Source organism: Corylus avellana, chromosome 7 (genome assembly GCF_965113065.1).
Source record: "Corylus avellana chromosome 7, dhCorAvel1.hap1.2, whole genome shotgun sequence".
Taxonomy (NCBI): domain Eukaryota; kingdom Viridiplantae; phylum Streptophyta; class Magnoliopsida; order Fagales; family Betulaceae; genus Corylus; species Corylus avellana.
The window spans coordinates 26,772,268-26,794,580 of record NC_142496.1 but is presented as its reverse complement, the minus strand read 5'-3'; the positions used below and the strand labels follow the sequence as shown (position 1 = coordinate 26,794,580).

The 22,313-nt window shown below is 37.8% G+C and overlaps 2 protein-coding genes and 1 pseudogene across 2 annotated transcripts; 1 reads left to right on the top strand and 2 right to left on the bottom strand.

Moving 5' to 3' along the window:
• The first annotated feature begins 4,797 nt into the window (after positions 1–4,797).
• Positions 4,798–10,147, top strand: LOC132185341 (wall-associated receptor kinase-like 14). Its single transcript, XM_059599127.2, has 3 exons — positions 4,798–5,775; positions 7,958–8,035; positions 8,678–10,147. The coding sequence occupies exons 1-3, from the start codon at positions 5,046–5,048 to the stop codon at positions 9,961–9,963; spliced, it is 2,094 nt and encodes a 697-aa protein (XP_059455110.2). The 5' UTR covers positions 4,798–5,045; the 3' UTR covers positions 9,964–10,147.
• A 3,654-nt stretch (positions 10,148–13,801) lies between these two features.
• Positions 13,802–15,605, bottom strand: LOC132185891 (allene oxide synthase 1, chloroplastic). The gene has a single exon (XM_059599698.2). It carries the CDS (start codon positions 15,497–15,499, stop codon positions 13,931–13,933), a length of 1,569 nt encoding a protein of 522 aa, XP_059455681.2. The 5' UTR covers positions 15,500–15,605; the 3' UTR covers positions 13,802–13,930.
• Positions 15,606–20,474: 4,869 nt separating this feature from the next.
• LOC132184717 (allene oxide synthase 1, chloroplastic pseudogene) lies at positions 20,475–22,231 on the bottom strand (annotated as a pseudogene).
• Between the last annotated feature and the right edge of the window lie 82 nt (positions 22,232–22,313).

Here is a 22,313-nt window from a genome sequence, read left to right as displayed (position 1 = left end):
TCACTATTACCAATTCAATTGACAATTTTCCAACACATTTATAGTCATTGCTAGATCTCCCACTTGATAGTGGTGAATATCTTCCTTGGTAGAGTTTGACAAATAAAAACGTGTAATTTCAGTTTTATTGTTGTTTCTAAACTCATCTATATTTTTTCAAATAATAATAATAATAATAATAATAATAATAATGTACAATTACCATACAACTACATGGCATGATAATAAAAATTAGTCATTAGATAAGCACTTATAAAAAAAAAAAAAATTGCTGATTAAATGGTTATTTTAACCGCCACGTCATCCAGTTGTATGAGAGTTTACTAAATATAACTAATCTTATATTTAAGGATCATATTTCGATAAGGATAGGGACTGAGTGCAATGAGCTCCCTATATTATGTGAGAAAATTAAGAATTGTATGGCGCACATTTCATAAAATAGTTTTTTATTAAGAGAGATTGTAAGAAATGGCTTTTTCAATCAATATCTAAAAGGGTGACTGGACCACCTCTCAAGGCTTATGAGAGTTGGCTTACCATTCCTCGGCGGTGGTCAACCACTCCAAAAATCTTGAGTGATCCAACTATTTTTTTAAATAAAACTATTTCTTGTAATTCTTTTTGCCTCGTGACAAAATATTAACTGTTCATTTAAATGTGCATTCACACTTTTAAGAATTGCAAGTCACCCTCACCCATATTTTAACTCATAAATAGAGAAATTGGATTGCATCCAAAAAAAACAATCCTATACTTTTTTGTGTTCACACCTAACATTCAAGCCTCGTCTATTTTAGTTTGTTTGGATGTCTCTATAATCGATTGACCATACACCTTCAATAATTGATCATCAAATATATATATATATACCTCGAAGATGAACATTTCCTATTTGTCCGATTTTTTTTTTTTTTTTTTTGAATGGATAACAGTTGGTAGTATATCTGCATTTTTGGAAAATCCACCGTTAAGTTTGTGGGGTGCGTCCTATAGATTCAGTGGTGGATTTGTATATTTTTTTTTGTATGGAAATGGATAAAAGATGCATAGAAGAATGAAACCAAACATTTATCTACTAAAAAATAGTTATAGCTCACATTGCGTTAAGATGCATTTGAAGGAATTTACACTTATGAAACAAGGTTGTAAACACTTCTCATTTTATTGTCCTAGAGTTCTTTCTTTTATTTTTCTCAAATGATACAAGTTTTGCCTAATTTATCCCATACATCTCCACATCAACATAGAGTTAAATTTTAAACATATTATTTTCTAATTGAAAATACTACCGAGTTTTAACACCATTGATTTAAAGTCCATTTAGCCTTACGATTTCGTAGGTCAACGTGGGCTGGCCTTCAAATAAAATTGTGAAAATTAAGTTTCTCTCAGTGCATTTGAAAAAGGAATTCGACTAAAATAACAGCATCAGCGTGTATGTTGTAGTTTAATCAATGGTCAATATTGAATCTCTCAAAATCTCTCTTTATTTTCTCTCTCATATTAAAAACTTTTAAAAATAAGTCAACTTTAAGATTCAATATTAACCGTTGATTAAACTACAGCATACATGCTATTATTTTAATAACAGCATGTAAGCTGGATTCTTGAAAAACAACGTAAAAGGGGTGTGTTTGAAAAACGTGTGATTATAAAAGTTGAACTACGATTTTATTAAAACGTTATTTTGAAGATCACATAAACAACTTATGTACCATTAAATACTATAAAATTCTTCACTTTGAAGATCCTGTTCAAAATTCGGCAGGAGGGTCAAAGTGAATACATAAAATTAATGTCCCAATGCCGTCTGTCGTAAGGCAGCCATCAATAATATCAAGTCCAATTATCACGGGAAATTTGTTATATTGTGCAATGGGACAAAAAAAGGTTCAGATCAAGCTGCCCCTTGTAATTTCGTAGTAATTGGTACTTGAAAACGAAAGGAATATTTAATATATTGCTTAGGAAATAAATTAAAGAAAATAATATTTGACAGCTTAGAAAAAAAAATTAAAGAAAGGAAAAATTATTGACTTACTAAATTTATGGAATCATAAAATCCAAAACATAGACTTTTATTCTTCTGTGTATTTTGGAGTTTTCTTTCAACCATTCCATGTCGTTTAGGATGTGCTTTCGGTGTAAAAGATTGACAAACTTTTCTATCGGAATTTTAAATAATCAACTTTTTTTTTTTTTATTTAATAATTTTTCTTGGGCTTGGGATAAAAATTAATCGTCTTTGACAATGGGTATTTGATTTAATGTCAGAGCCTAGATATATATTGGATCCACCATGATGGTGATCTGTGAAATTGAGAGGAGTGGCTCGTTTTTCTTTTAATTCAATCTTACAAAAACCACTTAAGGACCTTCCTTTTCATTTTTATTCTTAATTAGTCAAAAAAAATAATGGAACTACGTACATGAGGGAATCTGTCTTATGACAATGAAAAATGTTTGAATACTATAATTTTTTACCTTTAGAAATTCTCGTGAGAGTCTACATATTTGAATAATTAAACAATAAAATTTAACAAATAAATTCAATTGTTTACTGATTGATGTGGTAATTAAGTGTTATATATTTTTAAAAGTGATGAGGAATGACAAAATAATAATGTAAAAGAATAAGAGTATGTTTGAGTTTGCGATTTCAAAAGGTACAATTTTAAAATAACGATTTTAAAATGTACAATTTGAAAAAGTAATTTTTAAAAACGCAGTTAAGCATTTAGCAAAATCAACGTTTGACCTTTAAAATTACAGTTTAGCATTTAAAAATTGTGTGTTTTTAAATCACAATTTTTAAAAACGCAATCTAAAACAATTCATTTTTTGCAATTTGGTTTAAAATCACACTTTTTGTCTATAAAATCGCAATGTCAAACACACCTTAAATATTAAACGCAATTTTTTTTTTCCGAATAATTTTTTTTTTTAAATGGTGCTCCCAAGCATTATTCAATTAAAATAGAGTCAAAATTGTTGGATGGTCTTCAACCTATCTCAACCCCAAAAGTTAGCTCAAGAGGTGAGGCTTTCCCTCACACTTATAAAGTGACCACCAGCCCCTACCACAACCGATGTAGAATAACTCAAACAATCTCCCCTTCACACATCGGGCCATAGGTCGGAGCAGTGACGGCCCCTTTCACAACCAATGTAGGATAACCCCAACAATCTCCCCCTCACATATTGAGCCCTAGGTCGGAGCAGCGATAATCTATTTCTCCCATGAACTATTGGGCAGAGATTTGTTGGTAAACCTGATATCAGTGTTGGGTGCTCTTGAGCCTATGTCAACCCTAAAAGCTAACTCAAGAGGTGATGCTTTTCCTCACACTAATAAACTGACTACCAGCCCCTTCCACAACCGATGAGAGATAACCCTAACAAAAATTAATGACTAAGTTTGATTTTCTTTCCTAATATTGTTTATCCCAGTTGCCATATTAGAGAGATGGAATAGGACGTCAGGGTCATCATAAACTGGTCGTAGAACTCATGAGTAATGATTACCAAAGGCGAAGCACTATGGTAGTGGGTGAAACTACGACCAAACCATAGAAAAAACCAAAATGATCTAGAAGGCCTTAATTCAGGAGCTCTCAATTGGTCTAAGAGGTATCTCTTTAATTAATTAGTCAATATTAACAACTAATTTACCATTTTTTTTAGAGAACAAGTAATTTACTCCTAATACTTCATACCGGTAAGTATTTATCACATTATTGCATTGACATTATATTTATATTTATATCTTTTTTAAAGTAATCGACATTATAAACAACTTAAAACACGAGGAACATTTTCAGTAGACTCACCAAATTTTATTAACTAAAATAGTTAAAAATTACATTTTTTCTTTTAATTTACTAGAGAAATAATTTACCTATATTTTTTTTTTTCTTCATATTCTCATATAAATTTAATAGATCAACCATTAGATTTGTGCAGTCCACCATTAACTTATGTGGAGTCTAAAAATCTAATAGTTGATTTGTAAAATGAGATGAGAAAAATAGGGGAATGCTAGGGAGCCAAACAAATAAACCCAAATTTTTTTTTAAACTGACGTGGCAAGCAAGAGAGAGAGAATTGCATTTTTTTTTTTTAAATTTAAAAATCCTTACCACGTCAATTTGAAAATTTTTCTGGGTTCATTTGTTTGGCTCTCTAGCATTTCTCTGAAAAATATTGACCCCAATCATTTCTTTTGTAATTATAAATTTTTTTATAGTACTCCAATCTCATCATTTTAGTTATTAACTTTCACTATTCTATTTAAATATTATTTTTCAACAAATCTTTTATTCTTTCTCTAACCTTTATATTTTTGAATGGTTAACTTTTTCTTAATGGCCATATTTTTAAATATTGGTCTTATTTTTAAAAATTTGTATTTGTTAATATTCAACTTATCCTCACAGTTATATTTTTAAATATTTGTCTTTTTGTAATATTCATATTTTTAATATATTTTTTTCCCGGACTGTCATCCAAGAGGAAATGAACATTTGGGTTGAATGTGAAAAGAGAAAGATCGATGGAGAGAGAAAAGAAATTTTATTATTTTTATTGTTGGGATGAGTGAACAGGTAAATAGTATTTACTCACCAAATAAAAATGACCATTTTATTAAACTTAGTGGAGATAATTTTTTATTAATTAAATTTTCGGTGATTTAGCTCACCAAAACAGCTGAGGACCATTTTGACAGCATTATTCATAAACAAGGCATATATTTCGTTTCGTGAAACAACAGAAAAGTATGAAAAGGACAAAGAAAAGTGTGAAGAGACCAAACTAATATGTCTCTCTCTCTCGTCATTGATAGACCCCTTTCATTTTTATTCATCTTTCATGTTTATTCTCTTCCAAATCAAAATATCAAACCACCGCCGGTTCATGAAATTTTGCTGTAGAAGTAGAACCCACAAGCGGGGTAACCCTCTTTCTCTGAATTCCACACTCCACAGGGACCAAATCCATCTACTCGATCTCATCCCACAACCCCATTTTCTTTCTCCAATTCCATGACTAGAGAAAACCCAGTTCTGGTATTTCTCCTCGCACTCATCGGTGTCCTTTCGCTACTCGTCGCAGCACGCGCCGAGTCCTGCAACCGATCATGCGGCTCCAAGACCCTCCCGCACCCCTTCGGCTTCTCTTCCGCCTGCGGGATCCGCCTTAACTGCACAAACAGCACCGTCTTCATCAGCGAGTTCCCCGTCCAATTCGTACACCCAGACACCGTAACGCTCACCATCACCGCCAAGTGCAACCGTTCCGTTCAAACGCTCCGCAACCTCTTCACCGACAACTACGCGCCCACGTCCCGGAACGCTATTCTCTTGCAGAATTGCTCCGAGTTCATGCCGCCCTGCACGTTGCCGGCCAATATCGTCGTCCAGACCCACTTCGAGTCGAATGATTGCGAAGAGAATAACACCAACACCAATAACATAAGTTGCTACACGGAGGAGAAAAGGCGTGCTTTCATGGACTATCACAAGGTGACTAAGAGGAACTGCCGGCACTTTGTTTCGTCGATTTCGGCCGAATCGTTCAACGACTCGGCCTTGTCGCTGGAGGTTCAGGTGGTTGAGCTGGGGTGGTGGCTTGACGGAGGGTGTGATCAGTGTTCTGACAGTGGCAATTGTACCCAACTTGTGTCCCCGACCACTGGACGGCAAAGTTTTCGGTGCCGGTGCGGTGATGGATATGAAGGCGATGGATATCGGGCCGGCACGGGTTGCCGAAAAGGTTAGTCCCGTTACTCGGAATTTTTTTTTTTTTTTTTTTAAATGAATATTATTTTAATTGTTCGTTAGGGGATAAAGATTATGCCAGACCATGATTGTCATTATTGCAATAATTAGCTCCGGGAATTAAGGTACAGCTTGCTTTAGTCAACAAGTGTGTAATCTGGATTTGACTTTTCCCCATGGTCCTCTTTGCACGATCTTCTTCAATTTAATTAATTTCAAGAATTAGAAGCTTAGAATACTGAAAATAATAGAAAAACAAAATGTATTTAAGTCATTTATATTTGGAAGGATTTTTTTTTTTCTCTCCAAAATGTCAATTTATTAAATTGACATATATTTTAAAAAAATATAAATCTTAATGTATTTTTAATATACACTAGCATTTATATCCTTAAATCTTGTAATTCTCACATCTATTTTGAAAAAAAAATGCAAGATCTAAAAACATACATCAATTTAATATATTAAATTAAAATAATTTCCTCCAAATTAATTAAAAAATTGTTATGAATACTACGAATATAGTTCTTTTAGGAAAGTCATAATAAGGTTCATTTGACAAAATGTTTAGTGTTTTTCTTTTGGATAGAAATTATTTGGAGGAAATATTCTCCAACCCATATAAAATAGTGCTGAGTGTTTATAAATATTTAAAAGGCACATTAAATTGAGTCTAAGTTAATAAACTGTTATTAATGAGATTAAAAATTTAACGTATTTTTTAAATATTTATAGACATTTAACACTATTTTACATAGATTGGAAAATATTTTCTCTTGATTGGTTTGAAGAAAATTTTTGACCACTTTCTTTTTACTTTTTTTGCTGAGAAGTGACATAAAGGAAATAATTATGAGTGTTTTGAATTTTGAAATGCTCATTAATATTTTTTTGGTCAAAAGCTACCATAAAAAAAAAAAAGGTTATCAAACGAGTCTATACATCTTTTACAACTTGCTCACCTGGCTCAACATTGCATCACTATTTCACTCTACAATCACATATTAATATATTTTTTTTTGTTGTTTGTATTTTTGTTTTCACATTAAAAGCTTCTAGATATTTTTTTAAAAAAATTAAATGACTATAAGTATGGTTACTGAATAATTAAAGGAAACACGTAAAGTATTGGGACTTCTTAGGGTGCCGTGATAAAATCATGAGATGCCAACTTTAGGCATAAAAAAAGTACGCGTTGCTGACCCCAGCATGACCCGAAAAAGGGTGAGTCGTGATCCATAACTTGTTGGATACTACTCAATTTCATCATTTCGGACAGTCCAGTCAACCTAATCAACTAGTCCCAGCCTCCCAGGGTCCAATTTTCCTTAATCATTTGGTCGAGGACCCAACCTTTTTTTCCTTGTAATTTTTGTCTTGTACGACCAAGGGATAGGCCTACTTATCATACAGAGAAGTGGGTAGTTTTACCTAATGCATCTCCTGATTGACTTTTGGTGTATTATTAAATTCTTCGCAATTTTATAAGATTAACTTGCTCGAATTTTATAAAAATTTAGACAGTCTAAGATAATGAATTAGAGGCTTGAGGGTTCACGTGTTTCAAACAGGTAAATACCACGTCTTAAATTGTTCAAAAAAGTAAATTTTGTAACTTTCTTTTTTAAGTTATCTAAATTTCTGTACCATTGTACGTCATAGGCGAGAGAGCCCATAGACAACTCTTTTGTGGGGTATGGATGTTTGAGACTCCGGGCATTAAGTGAGAGATAGCAAGGAAGGTTCATTTGTCAAACCTGAGATATGTATGGGTTGAAATTGTTGAACAAACAAGGAATTACTCGAGCTGAAAAAGGGTTGTGGTTAGGTAGGTTATTGTCAAACATTACGAAAATCTGGTGCTTCTTCCAATAAGCAAAACCAGTGTGTTCAACAAATAATTCATTGAACGAAAAATAAAAAATCAAAAAAAATCAATGAGATATTCTGGTTTGGTCCACCATAGCTCTCTCAAGAGTACTGTTTACAACTTTCACCAAACGGGCAAAAATGAGAAGGTCCTATTTGTTGAACCAAGACCAAGTGGGAATAAGTTTCTCATTCAATTTAATAAAGAAATGTTGTACGTATAAGAATGTTATTATCTATCAATATATATACACAGCAAGAATTGTTAGCTCTACTAATTGAATCTATGATTTTTGCTACATAAACAGTTTCTTCGGTGTGCAACGCAGAAAGGTACATGTCTGGCAAATGTGGAGGAACGACTAGAGTGGCTACTTTAATTGGAGGTAATTGCTCTTTTTTTTAATTGAGGAACGGTGGCATAAGTTTTGTTGTTGAATTGTGTGATTTAGTGGGAAGTTAAAAGAAAGGAAGAGAAAACAATACACAAAGAATTTACTTGATCCTGCGGTATCCTTACCTTCATAGGAGCCATTGGCAAATTGTTCACTATGCCCAAAAAAAAAAAAAAAAATGTTACAACTTATATATCGTGTCTCTACTCTGCTTCGTCCATGTGGCCTTTATACAAGAGATCATTGTTACTTTTTCATTCACAATATAAACTACCATCTCTAACATTTTCAAAGTTATAGCACTAGAGTGATTAATCTAGCACTAGAATTACCGGGCAGAAAATGTTGCAAATTAAATAAATCTTACTTATTAAATGAAACCCTACACGTGAAATCACCTTTACGTGGGAGGTGAATAACAAAGAAAATGTTCGAACACAAGACTTTTATTATAATACTATATTAAATTGTCACATGTCTCAAAAACTTAAAGTAATAAAAAATAATTAATTTAGTAATTTAATTTATATTGTTTACCATTGGGAGCATTCTTTTGCAATATAGCCTGAGATTGGCCTTCAAACGAAAAAAAGAAAAAAATAGAATAATGCATTTTGAAATCTCGTTTCTCAGGCGTTGTAACTGGAGCTGTTATAATGATCGCTGTGGGTCTAGTGTGCTGTTGCATACGGCGACGCTCCAAATCGAAAGCCAGACACAGTGCAAAACGGCGTCTAACTGAAGCTACTGGCAACTGCAGCATTCCAATCTACGGCTACAAAGAAATCGAGAAAGCCACAAATAGCTTCTCTGATAAACAAAGGCTGGGAACTGGAGCTTATGGAACTGTTTATGCAGGAAAACTCCACGGTAGTGAAGATTGGGTTGCCATCAAAAGGATCAAACATAGAGATACTGAGAGCATTGAGCAAGTGATGAATGAGATCAAGCTCCTTTCATCCGTCAGCCATCCGAATCTCGTCCGCCTCTTGGGTTGCTCCATCGAATATGGTGAGCAGATTCTGGTGTATGAGTTCATGCCCAATGGAACTTTATGTCAGCATTTACAGAGAGAGAGAGGAGATGGACTTCCCTGGCAAGTTCGCCTCACCATTGCTTCTGAAACTGCTCAGGCCATAGCCCATCTCCACTCTGCTATCAACCCCCCAATATACCACAGAGACATCAAATCAAGCAACATTCTCTTGGATTATGACTTCAAATCCAAAGTTGCAGATTTTGGTCTTTCTAGGCTTGGGATGACTGAAATATCCCACATTTCAACTGCTCCCCAAGGGACTCCAGGCTACCTTGATCCTCAGTACCACCAGTGTTTTCATCTGTCTGATAAAAGCGATGTTTATAGCTTTGGTGTGGTTCTTGTTGAGATCATTACAGCATTGAAAGTGGTGGACTTTTGTCGGCCTCAAGATGAGGTGAACTTGGCTGCTCTTGCCATTGAGCGGATAGGGAAGGGGCGCCTAGATGAGATTATAGACCCTTTCCTTGAGCCGCATAGCGATGCTTGGACTCTTTCTGCAGTGCATAAGGTGGCCGAGATGGCATTCAGATGCCTTGCATTTCACAGGGACATGAGGCCTTCAATGATGGAAGTGGCTGCAGAATTAGAAAGAATCAGGACTAGTAGATGGGAACTTTCAGAAGAAAAATATAGTACAGCTTCATCAGATGTATCTTCTTGCTCTTCTTCATCCAATCTAAGCGAAAAGCCTCTAAGCATGACGGTTAAGAAGGCCGGATTGGAGAGCAGAGGGCTGCTTGTGCTGCCAGCCCCAGCCGGCAGCTTTAACTCAATGGAGATGGTGAGGAATAATTCACCAGTTTCAGTGCAGGACCCATGGTTAAGTGAACAGAGTTCACCTTCATCAAGCAGTTTGCTAAATAATGTAATTCAGTGATCTAAAACTACTATTGATTTTCTTTGAGTGTTTAGATTAATCTTAAGCCTGTTAATACCACCAATATATAGTTTTCTAGTATTACAGTTTTGTCGGTTCCCAAATGGTTCAGTATACACTCACAGAGTATATATATGCTTGTGGACAGTGCTTAAAGAGTTACAAGTGCTGTTCTTGTTTTTCATCTCTTTTTCATTATTGTTGTTTCAATGGTTGTTGCAAGGTAACACGTATCTTAGAATCACTATTTATGATAGTATGATAAATCACTACTTATTTAAACACTACTAACAACATCGCGAAAGCCTAGCAAAAACTATGCAGACAAACGTTTAAGGCAAAACACGACGACGCCATTTCCCTCCATCTTCTTCTTCCTCGTCTGCCCGAAGTTACAAATAAGACCATTTTTTAGTTAGTTTAGGGATGTTTGATTTATGGATTCCTTGCATGAGTCACGCAATTTGAAAGAAGATAGATCAACTCATCTTATCCTCCTAACAAGAATTCTCCACCCCCATACAACCTTGATCATAGAATGGAATTCTCAACCCAAACTGCAAAAATAGTCTAAACAAGCTCTGAGATAGAGCTGAAACATTAAGAAACAATTCAATTAGACTCCTTTAACAATCAATCCTTACCCATATGAAGAATTCCCAATTCTTAGACCTTAAACCTGATAAACCCCGGAGTTCAATTCTTGAGGCCTCAAGTGGGAATTGACCATCTTATGCCTGGAGAAGTATACAACGGTCGTGTGATCTTCTCAAAGAATGGTTGATATGGAGAATCGGGAATGGGAGTAGTGTTAAAATCTGGGGTGAGAAGTGGATTCCAAAGCCAAACACTTACAAGGTGAAATCCCACCCCCATACACTAGATTGTGAATCGGTAGTGAGTGTCCTTATTGATCCTGACACTAGATGGTGGAACCAGCCTTTGCTCACAGAGATATTCACACCGGAGGAGGTCACCTTAATTCAGACTATAACAATTGGGGATACCTCTCAACGCGATATGCAAATTTGGAGAGGAACGACCTTGGGAATCTTCACGGTTAGGAGTGTATATCACCCTGTAAAAGAGATTACTACGGGCTCAAATGCAGAGACGTCGAGCCGGGACAGTGATAGTCCTGTTTGGCAAGGATTATGGGGTTTAACAATTGCAAATGCGAGTAAGAATTTCATGTGGAGAGCTTGTCACGATTTGCTACCGACAAGAGACAATCTAGTTCGAAAGAAAATTTCTATTGATCCCATGTGTCCGATATGTGGGCGAGAAGTTGAAACTACTTTCCATATAATATGGGCATGCTCCTCTTTGAGGGATGTATGGAGTGGGGGATCACGCACATTTCAGAAATTCATTCCACTATCTTCTGATTTTTTACTTCTGGCGGAAGGAATATACTAGAAATGTGAGAGAGAAGAATTCACTATTTTTGTGGAAACAGCGAGGAAAATTTGATTCCGCAGAAGTAGGTGGATACACGAAGGTGTTTTTACCCACCCACCCCCCCCCCCCCCCCCCAAATGAAGTGGGCAGGATGGCGGTGATGGCTGTGGAGGAGTTCACGCGGTGTAATGTTTTACCAAGTGAGGACGACACCAACAGGGTGGCGACGACGCAGAAGTGGACGAGACCTCCCCATGGGTGGTATAAAATTAATTGTGATGCAGCCATTTTGGCATTATGGGGGGGGGGGGGGTGGGGGGTGGGTGTTAATTATCAGAAATAATGAAGGAAAATTTGTTGCAGCAAGGAGCTTCACGTGCAGTGGCTGCTTAGATCCAACCATTGTTGAGGCAATGGTTATGGTCCATGCTACCCATTTATGGAGAGAAATGGGAGTGAACAATGTAATTCTAGAAGGCGACGCACAGACTATCGTCATGTCACTACAAACTTTGGAGCAAAATGGGAGTAGGTATCGTCAGCTAATAGAGGAAGCAAAAATGATTTTGAATACTCTTCCCAATTGGAAACCTAATCATGTACGAAGGAATCTAAATGTTGTAGCTCATGTATTAGCAAGGTTAGCCACTAGATGTGTCATAGATCAGATTTGGAGGGATGAGATACCAGATTGTATCTGTGACATTGTTCAAGCAGAGCAAATTGCTTCAGCTTGATTTTGACTAATGAAAAAATAAATTCTATTCAAAAAAATAATAATAATAACTGTACGTCGCTTTTTTTTTTTTCTAAGCAAGCAAGGAAAAGAAGGTTACATGATTAATCAAACACAAAAGGGGAGGGTACCTGGACAACAAAGCCCAAATGGTAAATGCAGTACAAATACATAATAAATTCTGGATCCAATTCAAAATGACCAAATAATAGGCAATAGTGATTGCCAATGGTCCCAGAAGAACCATAAGGAAGCCGGGTATTTCCAGAGCCGTACAGGTAAAAACAACAACCACTATACAAACTCTCGCTCTTTAGATCATACCATTTATGAGATGAATGAAAGTAACCTCTAACCACACTTTGATGTACTCCCCTTTCGTTCTAATCACCGTCCATTTTTATTTTATTATTTTTTTTTTAAAAAAAAATTATTCAAATAAAGGAAAGGAGAAAAAGGGACGTTCTATTCACCGTCCATTGAATTCAGCATGTGCTTTTTTTTTTTTTTTTTTTTCCTAAGTAATTCAGCATGTGCTGGAACTTTGCACCTCAAATCTTTAGATATTATTTTATTGCGTGGGCATAGGAGGTTACCACCTTTACAGAAATGTACAAAAGGCACTGCCGCACTCTACTGCCGGTCTGCCATCTTCCGAGAGGCACGTGACTTTTTTAATAGAATTAACATCCTGTCTCTACAGATAACTCCTTCTCATTGAAATGGATAGCAGCTGGTTAAGTCAAAATTAAGAACAAAATTGTTTCAATCTTAAATGATAAGAACAATTTCATCTCAATATTAGTATTTTTTTATTTTTGCGTAACGGGATCCTTTCAATTTCAAATAAAACGGAGAGAAGCCCATTAAGCAAAAATTGTCTTAATCCAAAATGATGAGGACACTTTTGTCCTAATATTAATACTTTTTGACCTAACAAGATCCTCACGATTTAAAGTGGGATTGAGAGTATCTTATTCCCAATGAATAGATAGGATCTTAATTCAATGAAATGAAAAGAAGCTAGTTAAGTCAAAATTGGGGACAAAATTGTCTCAATCTAAGGACAATTTTGTTTCAATATTTATACTTTTTTGGCAATGAAATTGAGAAGATCTCATTCCCATTAAAATAAAAAGATCCTAATTTGAATTAGAATGAGAAGTTAGGCTAAAAATTCATTTCAATGAAATTGAGATGAGCCAGTAAAGTCAAAATTGGGGACAAAATTGTCTCATCATTTTAAATTGAGACAATTTTATCCCCAATTCTAGCTTAACGTGCTTATCTGCATTTCATTTGAAATTGAAAAGGTCCCGTTACGCCAAAAAATACTAATATTGAGATAAAATTGTCCTCATCATTTTAGATTAAGACAATTTTGCCTCCAATTTTAGCTTTACCGGCTCCTCTATTTTATTGAAATGAATAAAATAAAGAGGATCATACTTCTTGTTGCGAGGCGCTGGCAACATTCTCCAAAAATCAATTCACAACATATACTTCTTTTTACAGGAAACATTAATTGAATCTAATAACTTGCTGGTTACATAGAAATTTTGGTTGAAAAAATTTTCCATTTACAGGTAACATAGTATCTAATAATTTGCTGGTTATATAGAAAATTTGGTTGGAATTGTTTTTCCGAAAATGATTGGAATTTTTTACTGCAAATCATTTACGTTACGAACTAATCTTGGCAAATGGCAACAACACTATATGTATTGGCAATGAATCTAAAGATTACATATACAATTTGGGCAATAAGACTATTAGCCACAAGAAAATTTCTTGTACAGTTTCCAATTAAGCCAGTGATCACAATGATCATCAAAAGGTGGCTCTTTTGAGAGATGTCAGGGTAATAGAGGCCCCCAACACCGACGTACCCATCTCGATCTCGAATGAGTCGTATCGAAGAAACAATTCCACGACAAGAAGCCTCGACACCAAAATCACGAAATCCTTTCCAGCACACTGTTTGTTCCCCACCGTCGGTCTCTCGGTCTCTGGCCCATTGGACCACAACACATGCTTTAACAATCTCTCACCCTCTCCGACAAACCGGTCCGGCACAAACTCTTCGGCTTTGTCGAATATTTTGGGGTCTTTGGTCGCGAATGGCTGATACCCAAATATCATTTCGCCTTCTTTGACTTTGAAAGCTGCGTCGTGGCTCTCGATGATGAGGTCGCGCTTGGCTCTCCCGTATTGGAGCGGTACGGGCGGTTCTATCCGGAGACATTCGTACACGACGGACTTCATCAGAGGCATCTGTTCCATGGCCGCCATCGTGACTTTTCCGCCGTTGGATCTAATGGCTGATCGAATCTCCAGCGCCAACTGTGTGTGGACTTTGACCCCTGCTCGGCCGATGAGCTTGATCATGTTGGGGAAGAAAATCTTCATGCCCCCGAAAGAGTTGAAGCAAGTGGCAAAGAGAAGATTGTGGCAAGCTTCGTCTCTAGAGACGCCTAATCTCTCGGCCTCGTCGAGGACGAACCCGGATGACTGGTAGAAGAAGTCATAGAGCCTCTGGTAATCGGCTTTGACCAGAAATGAAGGGAGACGGAAGGTGTGGAGGAGGAGCTCCTCGAGAGGCACAGGGAGGCCGAGACTGAGCAGAGGGGCGAGCTGAAAGAGGACCCATTTTGCAACCAGGCTTGGCCCGTCGAGCCCGAGCTTGGTCTCTGCAGGGTTCGTGTCGAAGAGTGCACGAGCCAGGAAGTTAAAAGCGGCTTGATCACTGGCGTCTCCGAAAGCGGCTTTTCCTTTGGTTGCCAGCTCATTCTCGAGGCCCTCGAAGAGCTCCGCGTAGCTGGAATGGAAATCGGGTATGACGTGGTCGCGACGGGATTTGAGGAGGAAGAACAGGAGGCGCTTGAGCTTGCCGTGGCTCGGCTCCGATGGGTCGAGATACGAGAGGACTCTGTAACCCCCGGTGAGCTCCGTGGATGGCATGTAAGTCCCCGTGAAAAGGTCTCTCTTTTCAACCTTGGTGACGTCGAAGAGCACGGGAAAGCTCTTGCCGTCGAGTAAAACCACAACCCTTGGATCGGAGGCTATGAAAGGGCCAGGTGGCATGTTTGCTCTGTACACCGTTGACTGATACTTTTGGATGCGTGATTTAAAGAACTCTTCACGGCCTTGCTTATAAAAGTAATCAAGCCTATCCTTAATTGGACCGATAAAAGGTACGCCATAGTTTCCGGGGACTTTCCGGATTGGAAGCTTGGTGGGTTCAGGCGGCGCCACCCGTTGGACCGACACAGATGGCGTATCGGACACCGAGGCAGAGATCGGACAGACTACAATCCAACGCGTGGAGGGCTTTGATGATCTTCTGGGTGCTTGAAATTTTGGTTGCAGGGAAGGAAAAGCTAGAGAAGTGGACGCCATTGTGGATTGTGGTTGCTTTGAATTTTGGCTTTGTTGCAGAGAACTAGAGAGAGGAGAATAAATAAGAACCGAGGGTTGTAGCCTGTAGGAGGTACGGCTGCTTATCAGTCCCTTGTTCTGCGATGAAACTTGAAGTGGTTGGGTCTCTAAATTTATAGCAGTGAATGGGGGTGGGGCGTTGAGTGGGTCGGGGGTGGGGATGGTGTTTCTTAGAAAGGCCCATAATGCTTGACCTCGTGGAAGGCGTGCAGTAAATGTTTACTTTTCCTTTATTTTATTTTATTTCAGTTGTTGAACTTTTCACTTTTGTTGTATAATTATTTAATTGTTTTTGTTGCTTGGATGAGCTTTCCTCTATCTTTTGTATCAAAATCCCTCGTCTTCTTTGCTGTTTCCTTTTTATAAACCTATCCATTGAGGTGTGCAAATGGAAATAGTTTCTTTACTCTTATAGAAATTTCTAATAATTTTGTTATTCGAAATGCTAATTAGTCATTAGTAAATAAAAGAGATGTTATTGGTGGACTTCATAAAAATTGTCGTACATTTATTTTGTAAATTACTAATAACCAAGTTCAAACAACAAATTATTGGAAATTCAAATCTACTTTTATACAGTAGCTAGTATTTCTTTTCTTGTTATAAGTTGTTTTGTTTGTTTCTATTATATTTTTCTACAATATTTTGAGTACATTATGCAATTTCCTTGGTAAATTTTTTTTTATGTAAATGCTTTAATAATTAGTGTCGGTTACACATAAGTTTGTAATCATAAGTAAGGCGATTGGTGCTTCCTGGATTTCTTTTTCTTTCTTTTTTTTTTTTTTTGAAAAATATGAAACTTCTATTGATGAAATTTTATGAGTATAAAGCTCTTACAACATAGAGTATACAGCTCTAAAATATCATATCAAAAAATTATGAAGGTTACAAAGTCATGAAAATGACTTCAAACTTCCGATAACTCATGTGCAATTATATTTAAGGAATAGATCTGCTTCATGCAGATTAGATCTAAGATATATGTAGCGCAAATACAAAACAAAAATAAAAAATAAACAAGAAACTAAAAATTCGGCCGTGAGAGTTAAGCCTCCACACCGATCTACTTCATTTTCAACCCGAAGGTCAGGACAATAAATCCACCCTCAGTCCTAAAGCTAGGACAAACAAAATAAAAAACAAAAACCCCACAAGCAGCAGTGGAGGAGCACGGCATCGTAGACATCCTTTCGGAAGACACACATTGACCGAAAAAGACGATTAGATCTAACTATCTAAGGTTGAAGAGACCAGATTTGGATCTAGATCTAGATCTACAAATTAGATCTAAAGCAACCCGCTAAAAACGGAGACCAGTGGAATCTACAGAGAAGACACTGAGCACTACCATGAAAGAGAGGAGGGAAGATTTAGATCTAGAACTTCATTCATTTTTTTTTTTTGAGATATTATACTTATGATAATATACGTATAAATTTCTGATTACTAAAACTATTAATCTTAATTAGTCTTTTTTCTCTCCTTTAGTGATTTATTGTTTCGTGCATGCAATTACTGGTAATTGCTAAAAACAATGGTTGCAATGAATTTGATCACAGAGAAAAGTTCAATGTACATGCACGAATAACTTCATTTTCATTTCCTTGCCTAATTTATGATAGGATTTGGATAACCTAATTTTAGGGCCTTATCTAAGTCTACTCAAAACCATTAGATATTGAACAAAGTTTTCATGGAAAAAATTATTCTAATCCAATTTAAAAATGCTTATAAAAATCAAGTGTTCTGTTAAAAATGGTTGTAACATATATCAGTTTGTTAGACTGAATTAAAAGAAGGGTTAAATACTCCAGACCCTCCTGGAGTTTTCCAACTTTATTTTTTTCTCTCTGTGATTTCATTTTTATCACAGGAGGTCCATGTGGTTTTGATAATAGACTAAGTTAGTCCTCCGTCAGTTGACCGTTAGTTGACTTAATGTAATTCCATATGGACCAATCACATGTTGACACGTGGCACCCACTTAAAATTTGTTTTTTTTTTTTTTAAAAAAAAAATTATTTTTAAAAAATGTATTTTCTAAAAAAAAAAAAAAAGAGAAAAAAAAAAGAAAAAAGATCGGGGGTGGCCGAGCCACCCCCTTGGCCATTTGGGGGTGGCTCGGCCACCCCCTAGGCTCTATGGGGGTGGCCGAGCCACCCCCAGTACCCACTGGGGGTGGTTTTGGCCACCCTCGATCTTTTTTTTTTTTTTTTTTTTTTTTAGAAAATACATTTAAAAAAAAAATTAAGTAGGTGCCACGTGTCAACATGTGATTGGTCAACGTGAAATTCCGTTAAGTCAACTAACGGTCAACTGACGGAGGACTAACTTGGTCTATTATCAAAACCACAGGGACCTTGTGTGATAAAAATGAAACCCCAAAGGGGGAAAAATTAAAGTTGTGAAACCCCAAGGACTAATTTAGTATTTAACCCTTAAAAGAAAACAAATTTTCTTTAATACAAAAACGAGGGAGAATTTTGGATAGCTTGAATAATCATATAGGTTTAGGCCATTGTTTAATTATTTGTTTTTTCTGAAGAAAAACTTCATTTAAAATACCTTTTATGAATTCTTTATATTTAACTATCCAATTTTTTTTTTTCCCCTTCTTGCTTTTTCCCCCCCACGTGGTGATATATTCATAAACGTGGCAGAACAAAGCTTCATGGAATTGGACGGTATAATGCAAAATTGACTTTACAAGAGCTCCACAATCACAGCCTCAATGCAAGGCGCGTAGGAAACACATACTTGCAGTTGCTGGGCCTTCTCGCTAACGCTGCGCGTGGGTCTATAGTCAAGCCCCAATCGAGGGAGAATGTCAAAGAAGAACGAGGTCAACGGTCAAAAGGGCGTACGTTCATATTCCGACCACGCTCCTACACGTGCACGTTCTGACTACCGGCAAAGAGGAGTGATGCAATACAGTATATACATCATACCATCCGTGGGGGACATTTGGACGGCTGCCGCGAAATGAGGAATGCGAGTTTTCCTTTGTCTCTCTTTCTCTGTCAAGCTTTCATTTCTCTTTATTATTTTAGTGCATCTTGACCGTTAATCTACTACTGCATACATGCTCTTATAAGAATTTGTGGAGTTGCAACTTGCAAGAGTTGAAAGCTCCGATCCCCATCCAATTTTTGGTCCCATTTAGAGATGTCAATGGCGGTGGCTTTTGAACTATGTTTTAAATCTTATGGAAAACATCAAGTCAGCTATATACTTTCTCATGAGACTTGGAAAAAAAAAATGTATCCTTATCAATTATCATAATATGCTTTTATACCCAAAACAAAAGAATTGGAAAAAACAATTAGGTGCACAATAATAAGCCAGTTAACTATTTGTATTGGCAATGAGTCTAACAATTAAATATGAGAAATGCTAAGCATACAAATAAATTTTATAAAAAATATTTTATAGCATGATTAAAAATGAGATAAATTTAACTTTTGAGCAATCCAATCATATTGTGTCACATTATGTTGTAAGATTTTTTTTTTGTAAAATTTTGGGAAAACTTCAGTTTAGCCTCATAAACTTCTATGCGATTTAACAACCCCCATAAACTTTCAAATTTCTCACTTTGAACACCTGAATTTTCAATTTCTCTCAATTTGGACCCATCCGTTAGATTTTAAATGTTACATGATTTTTATACCTCTGACTTTTGTATAAAATTTCAACTTTACCCTTAATTCCAAAACCTTTTTTTTTTTTTTTTGAAAAAACGAAAATTAGGGATAATTTGGTATTTTTAACTGCTAAAATTGATGGATGAGTCCACATTGAGAGAAATTGAAAGTTCAAGAGTTCAAAGTGAGATTTGAAAGTTTGAAGGTTTTTCAAATCGCGTAAAAGTTCAAGAAACTAATTGAAGTTTCCTGTAAAATTTATTTGTAAGTTTAGTATGGTTCATTACATATACATTCTAGGCGAATTTCATTAAACACTAAGTCAATGGTAAATAGCTGTCTCTTTTCTCTCTAGCAGCCGGAGAGAAAAGCGATACCTTTCAGCCACACAGGGGAGGAGGGTTGGCCATTTGGCTGCCTCCCTCCTCCCCTCGTCCTCCTTGCTCCGGTACTAGTTATTTACCTGATGCCCTAACCCCGGTGCCTCCTCTCTTCCCCTTTCTTGCCGCTCCTTTCCTCCCCTGTTTTCTTCGTTTTGGCCCCTTCCCTGCCACTTTTCTTCCCCCGCCTTCATTTTCTGCAGCGGGCTCCTTGGACTTGTTTTGGCTCTTTGTGGGTTTGCTTGAGGGGGGCTTTCTTTCAACACCCCACCCCCCCCTTGGATTTTGTTTATGGTCGCCGCCGACCTATGTCGCCGCTTCGCTGCCTGCTATTAAGGTTTTTGTTCATGCGTCGAGCTCCCACACCCTTTACGTAGTGGTTTTTGGCCTGCACGGGTCCTGCTTTGCCAGTCTTCTTCGCGCCCACCGTCCACTGTTGGGCCCTTCAACGCGTCCCCGCTGCGATGAGCTTCCAATACCTCTCCAGTTTTCAGTCCCTGGCGTGTGCGTAATTGGAGTGTGCTGTTTCTTTTCTTGTTTTATTTCTCTGTTCTGCTGCTTCTTTAAGATGTATTTGTGTTTTGGCATGTGTTTTTTTTTCCTGTATTGTTTAATTTCCTTGTTTTGTTCGGCTTGTAATAAGGCTCTTTCCTCTCTCACTCGATCTATGTCGCCTTCTGGTTAATTAGTTTTGGTCCAGACCTTTGGGTTGTGGATGTGATAATTATCCTGGCATTCGGGTTGAGGAGGAAAAGTTTTGGCATGAGAGTCTTTCTGCTCTCAAGGTCGAGGAATAATTGCTATCCATGCATTTGATTGAGTTTGTCTGTCACAGATCTAGTATTAAATCTGATTTTAATTAGTCATGGGTTAGTTGATTGGTCTCGAATCTTGTATTAAACCTGGTAATCTTGTAACTTTATGCTATGGTTACTACAGAGCTATGCCCTGTGTTGTAAGAGCTTTATGCTTGTGGTATTATTGAATGAAATGTTATGTTTTTCTCAAAACATATACATCCTAGGCTATAAAACTATGAAGTGTCAAGAAGGTGATTACAATGATCAAAAGGTGGCTCTTTTGAGAGATGTTAAGGTAACGGAGGCCCCCGATGTACCGATCTCAACCTCAAAGGAGTCGTATCGAAGGAACAGTTCCACGACAAGAAGCCTCGACACCAAGACCACGAAATCCTTCCCAGCGCACTGCTTGTTCCCCACCGTTGGTGTCTCAGTCTCTGGCCCGTTGGACCATAGCACATGCTTGAGCAATCTCTCACCCTCTCGGATGAACCGGTCTGGCACAAACTCTTCGGCTTTGTCGAATATCTTGGGGTCCTTGGTTGCGAATGGCTGATACCCAAATATCATTTCGCCTTCTTTGACTTTGAAAGCCGCGTCGTGGCTCTCGATGATGAGGTCTCGCTTGGCTCTCCCGTATTGGAGAGGTACTGGTGGTTCTATCCGAAGTGATTCATACACGACGGACTTCATCAGAGGCATCTGTTCCATGGCAGCCACCGTGACTTTTCCACCATTGGATTTGATGACTGATCGGATCTCTTGTGCTAACTGTGTGTGGAGCTTGACCCCTGCTCGGCCGATGAGCTTGATCATGTTAGGAAAGAAGATCTTCATGCCTCCAAAGGAGTTGAAGCAAGTGGCGAATAGTAGGTTGTGACAAGCTTCATCTCTGGAGATGCCTAATCTCTCGGCCTCGTCGAGGACGAACCCAGATGACTCATAAAAGAAGTCGTAGAGCCTCTGGTAATCGGCTTTGACCAGAAATGAAGGAAGACGAAAGGTGTGGAGGAGGAGCTCCTCGAGAGGCACAGGGAGGCCGAGACTGAGCTGAGGGGCGAGCTGAAAGAGGAGCCATTTTGCAACCAGGCTTGGCCCGTCGAGCCCGAGCTTGGTCTTGGCTGGGTTCGTGCCGTAGAGTGCATGAGCTAGGAAGTTAAAAGCGGCTTGATCACTGGTGTCTCCGAAAGCGGCTTTTCCTTTGGTTACAAGCTCGTTCTCAAGGCTCTCAAAGAGCTCCACGTAGCTGGAATGGAAATCAGGTATGACATGATCGCGACGAGACTTAAGGAGGAAGAACAGGAGGTGCTTAAGCTTGCTGTGGCTTGGCTCCGACGGGTCAAGATATGAGAGGACTCGGTAACCCCCGGTGAGCTCCGTGGATGGCATGTAAGTGCCGGTGAAAAGGTCTCTCTTTTCGACCTTTGTGACATCGAAGAGCACGGGAAAGCTCTTGCCGTCAAGTAAAATCACGACCCTCGGGTCGGAGGCTATAAAAGGACCTGGTGGCATGTTGGCTCTGAACACCGTTGATTGGTACTTTTGGATGCGTGATTTAAAGAACTCTTCGCGACCTTGCTTATAAAAGTAGTCAAGCCGATCCTTGATTGGACCGATAAAAGGTATGCCATAGTTTCCGGGGACTTTTCGGATCGGAAGTGTGGTGGGTTCAGGTGGCACCACCGGTTGGACCGACACAGATGGCGTCTCGAAACCCGAGGCAGAGATCGGACGGACTACAATCTTACGCGTGAAGGGCTTTGGTGATCTTCTGGGTGATATAAATTTTGGTTGGAGGGAAGGAAAAGCCAGAGAAATGGACGCCATTGTGGTTGAATGTTGAAGTGTTTTAGGAGGTATGGTTTACTGATTGATCACTTGGCCTTCGATGAAAGTTGAAGGGGGTGGGTCTATATATTGATAGTCGATTTGGCGTTGAGTGGAGGTT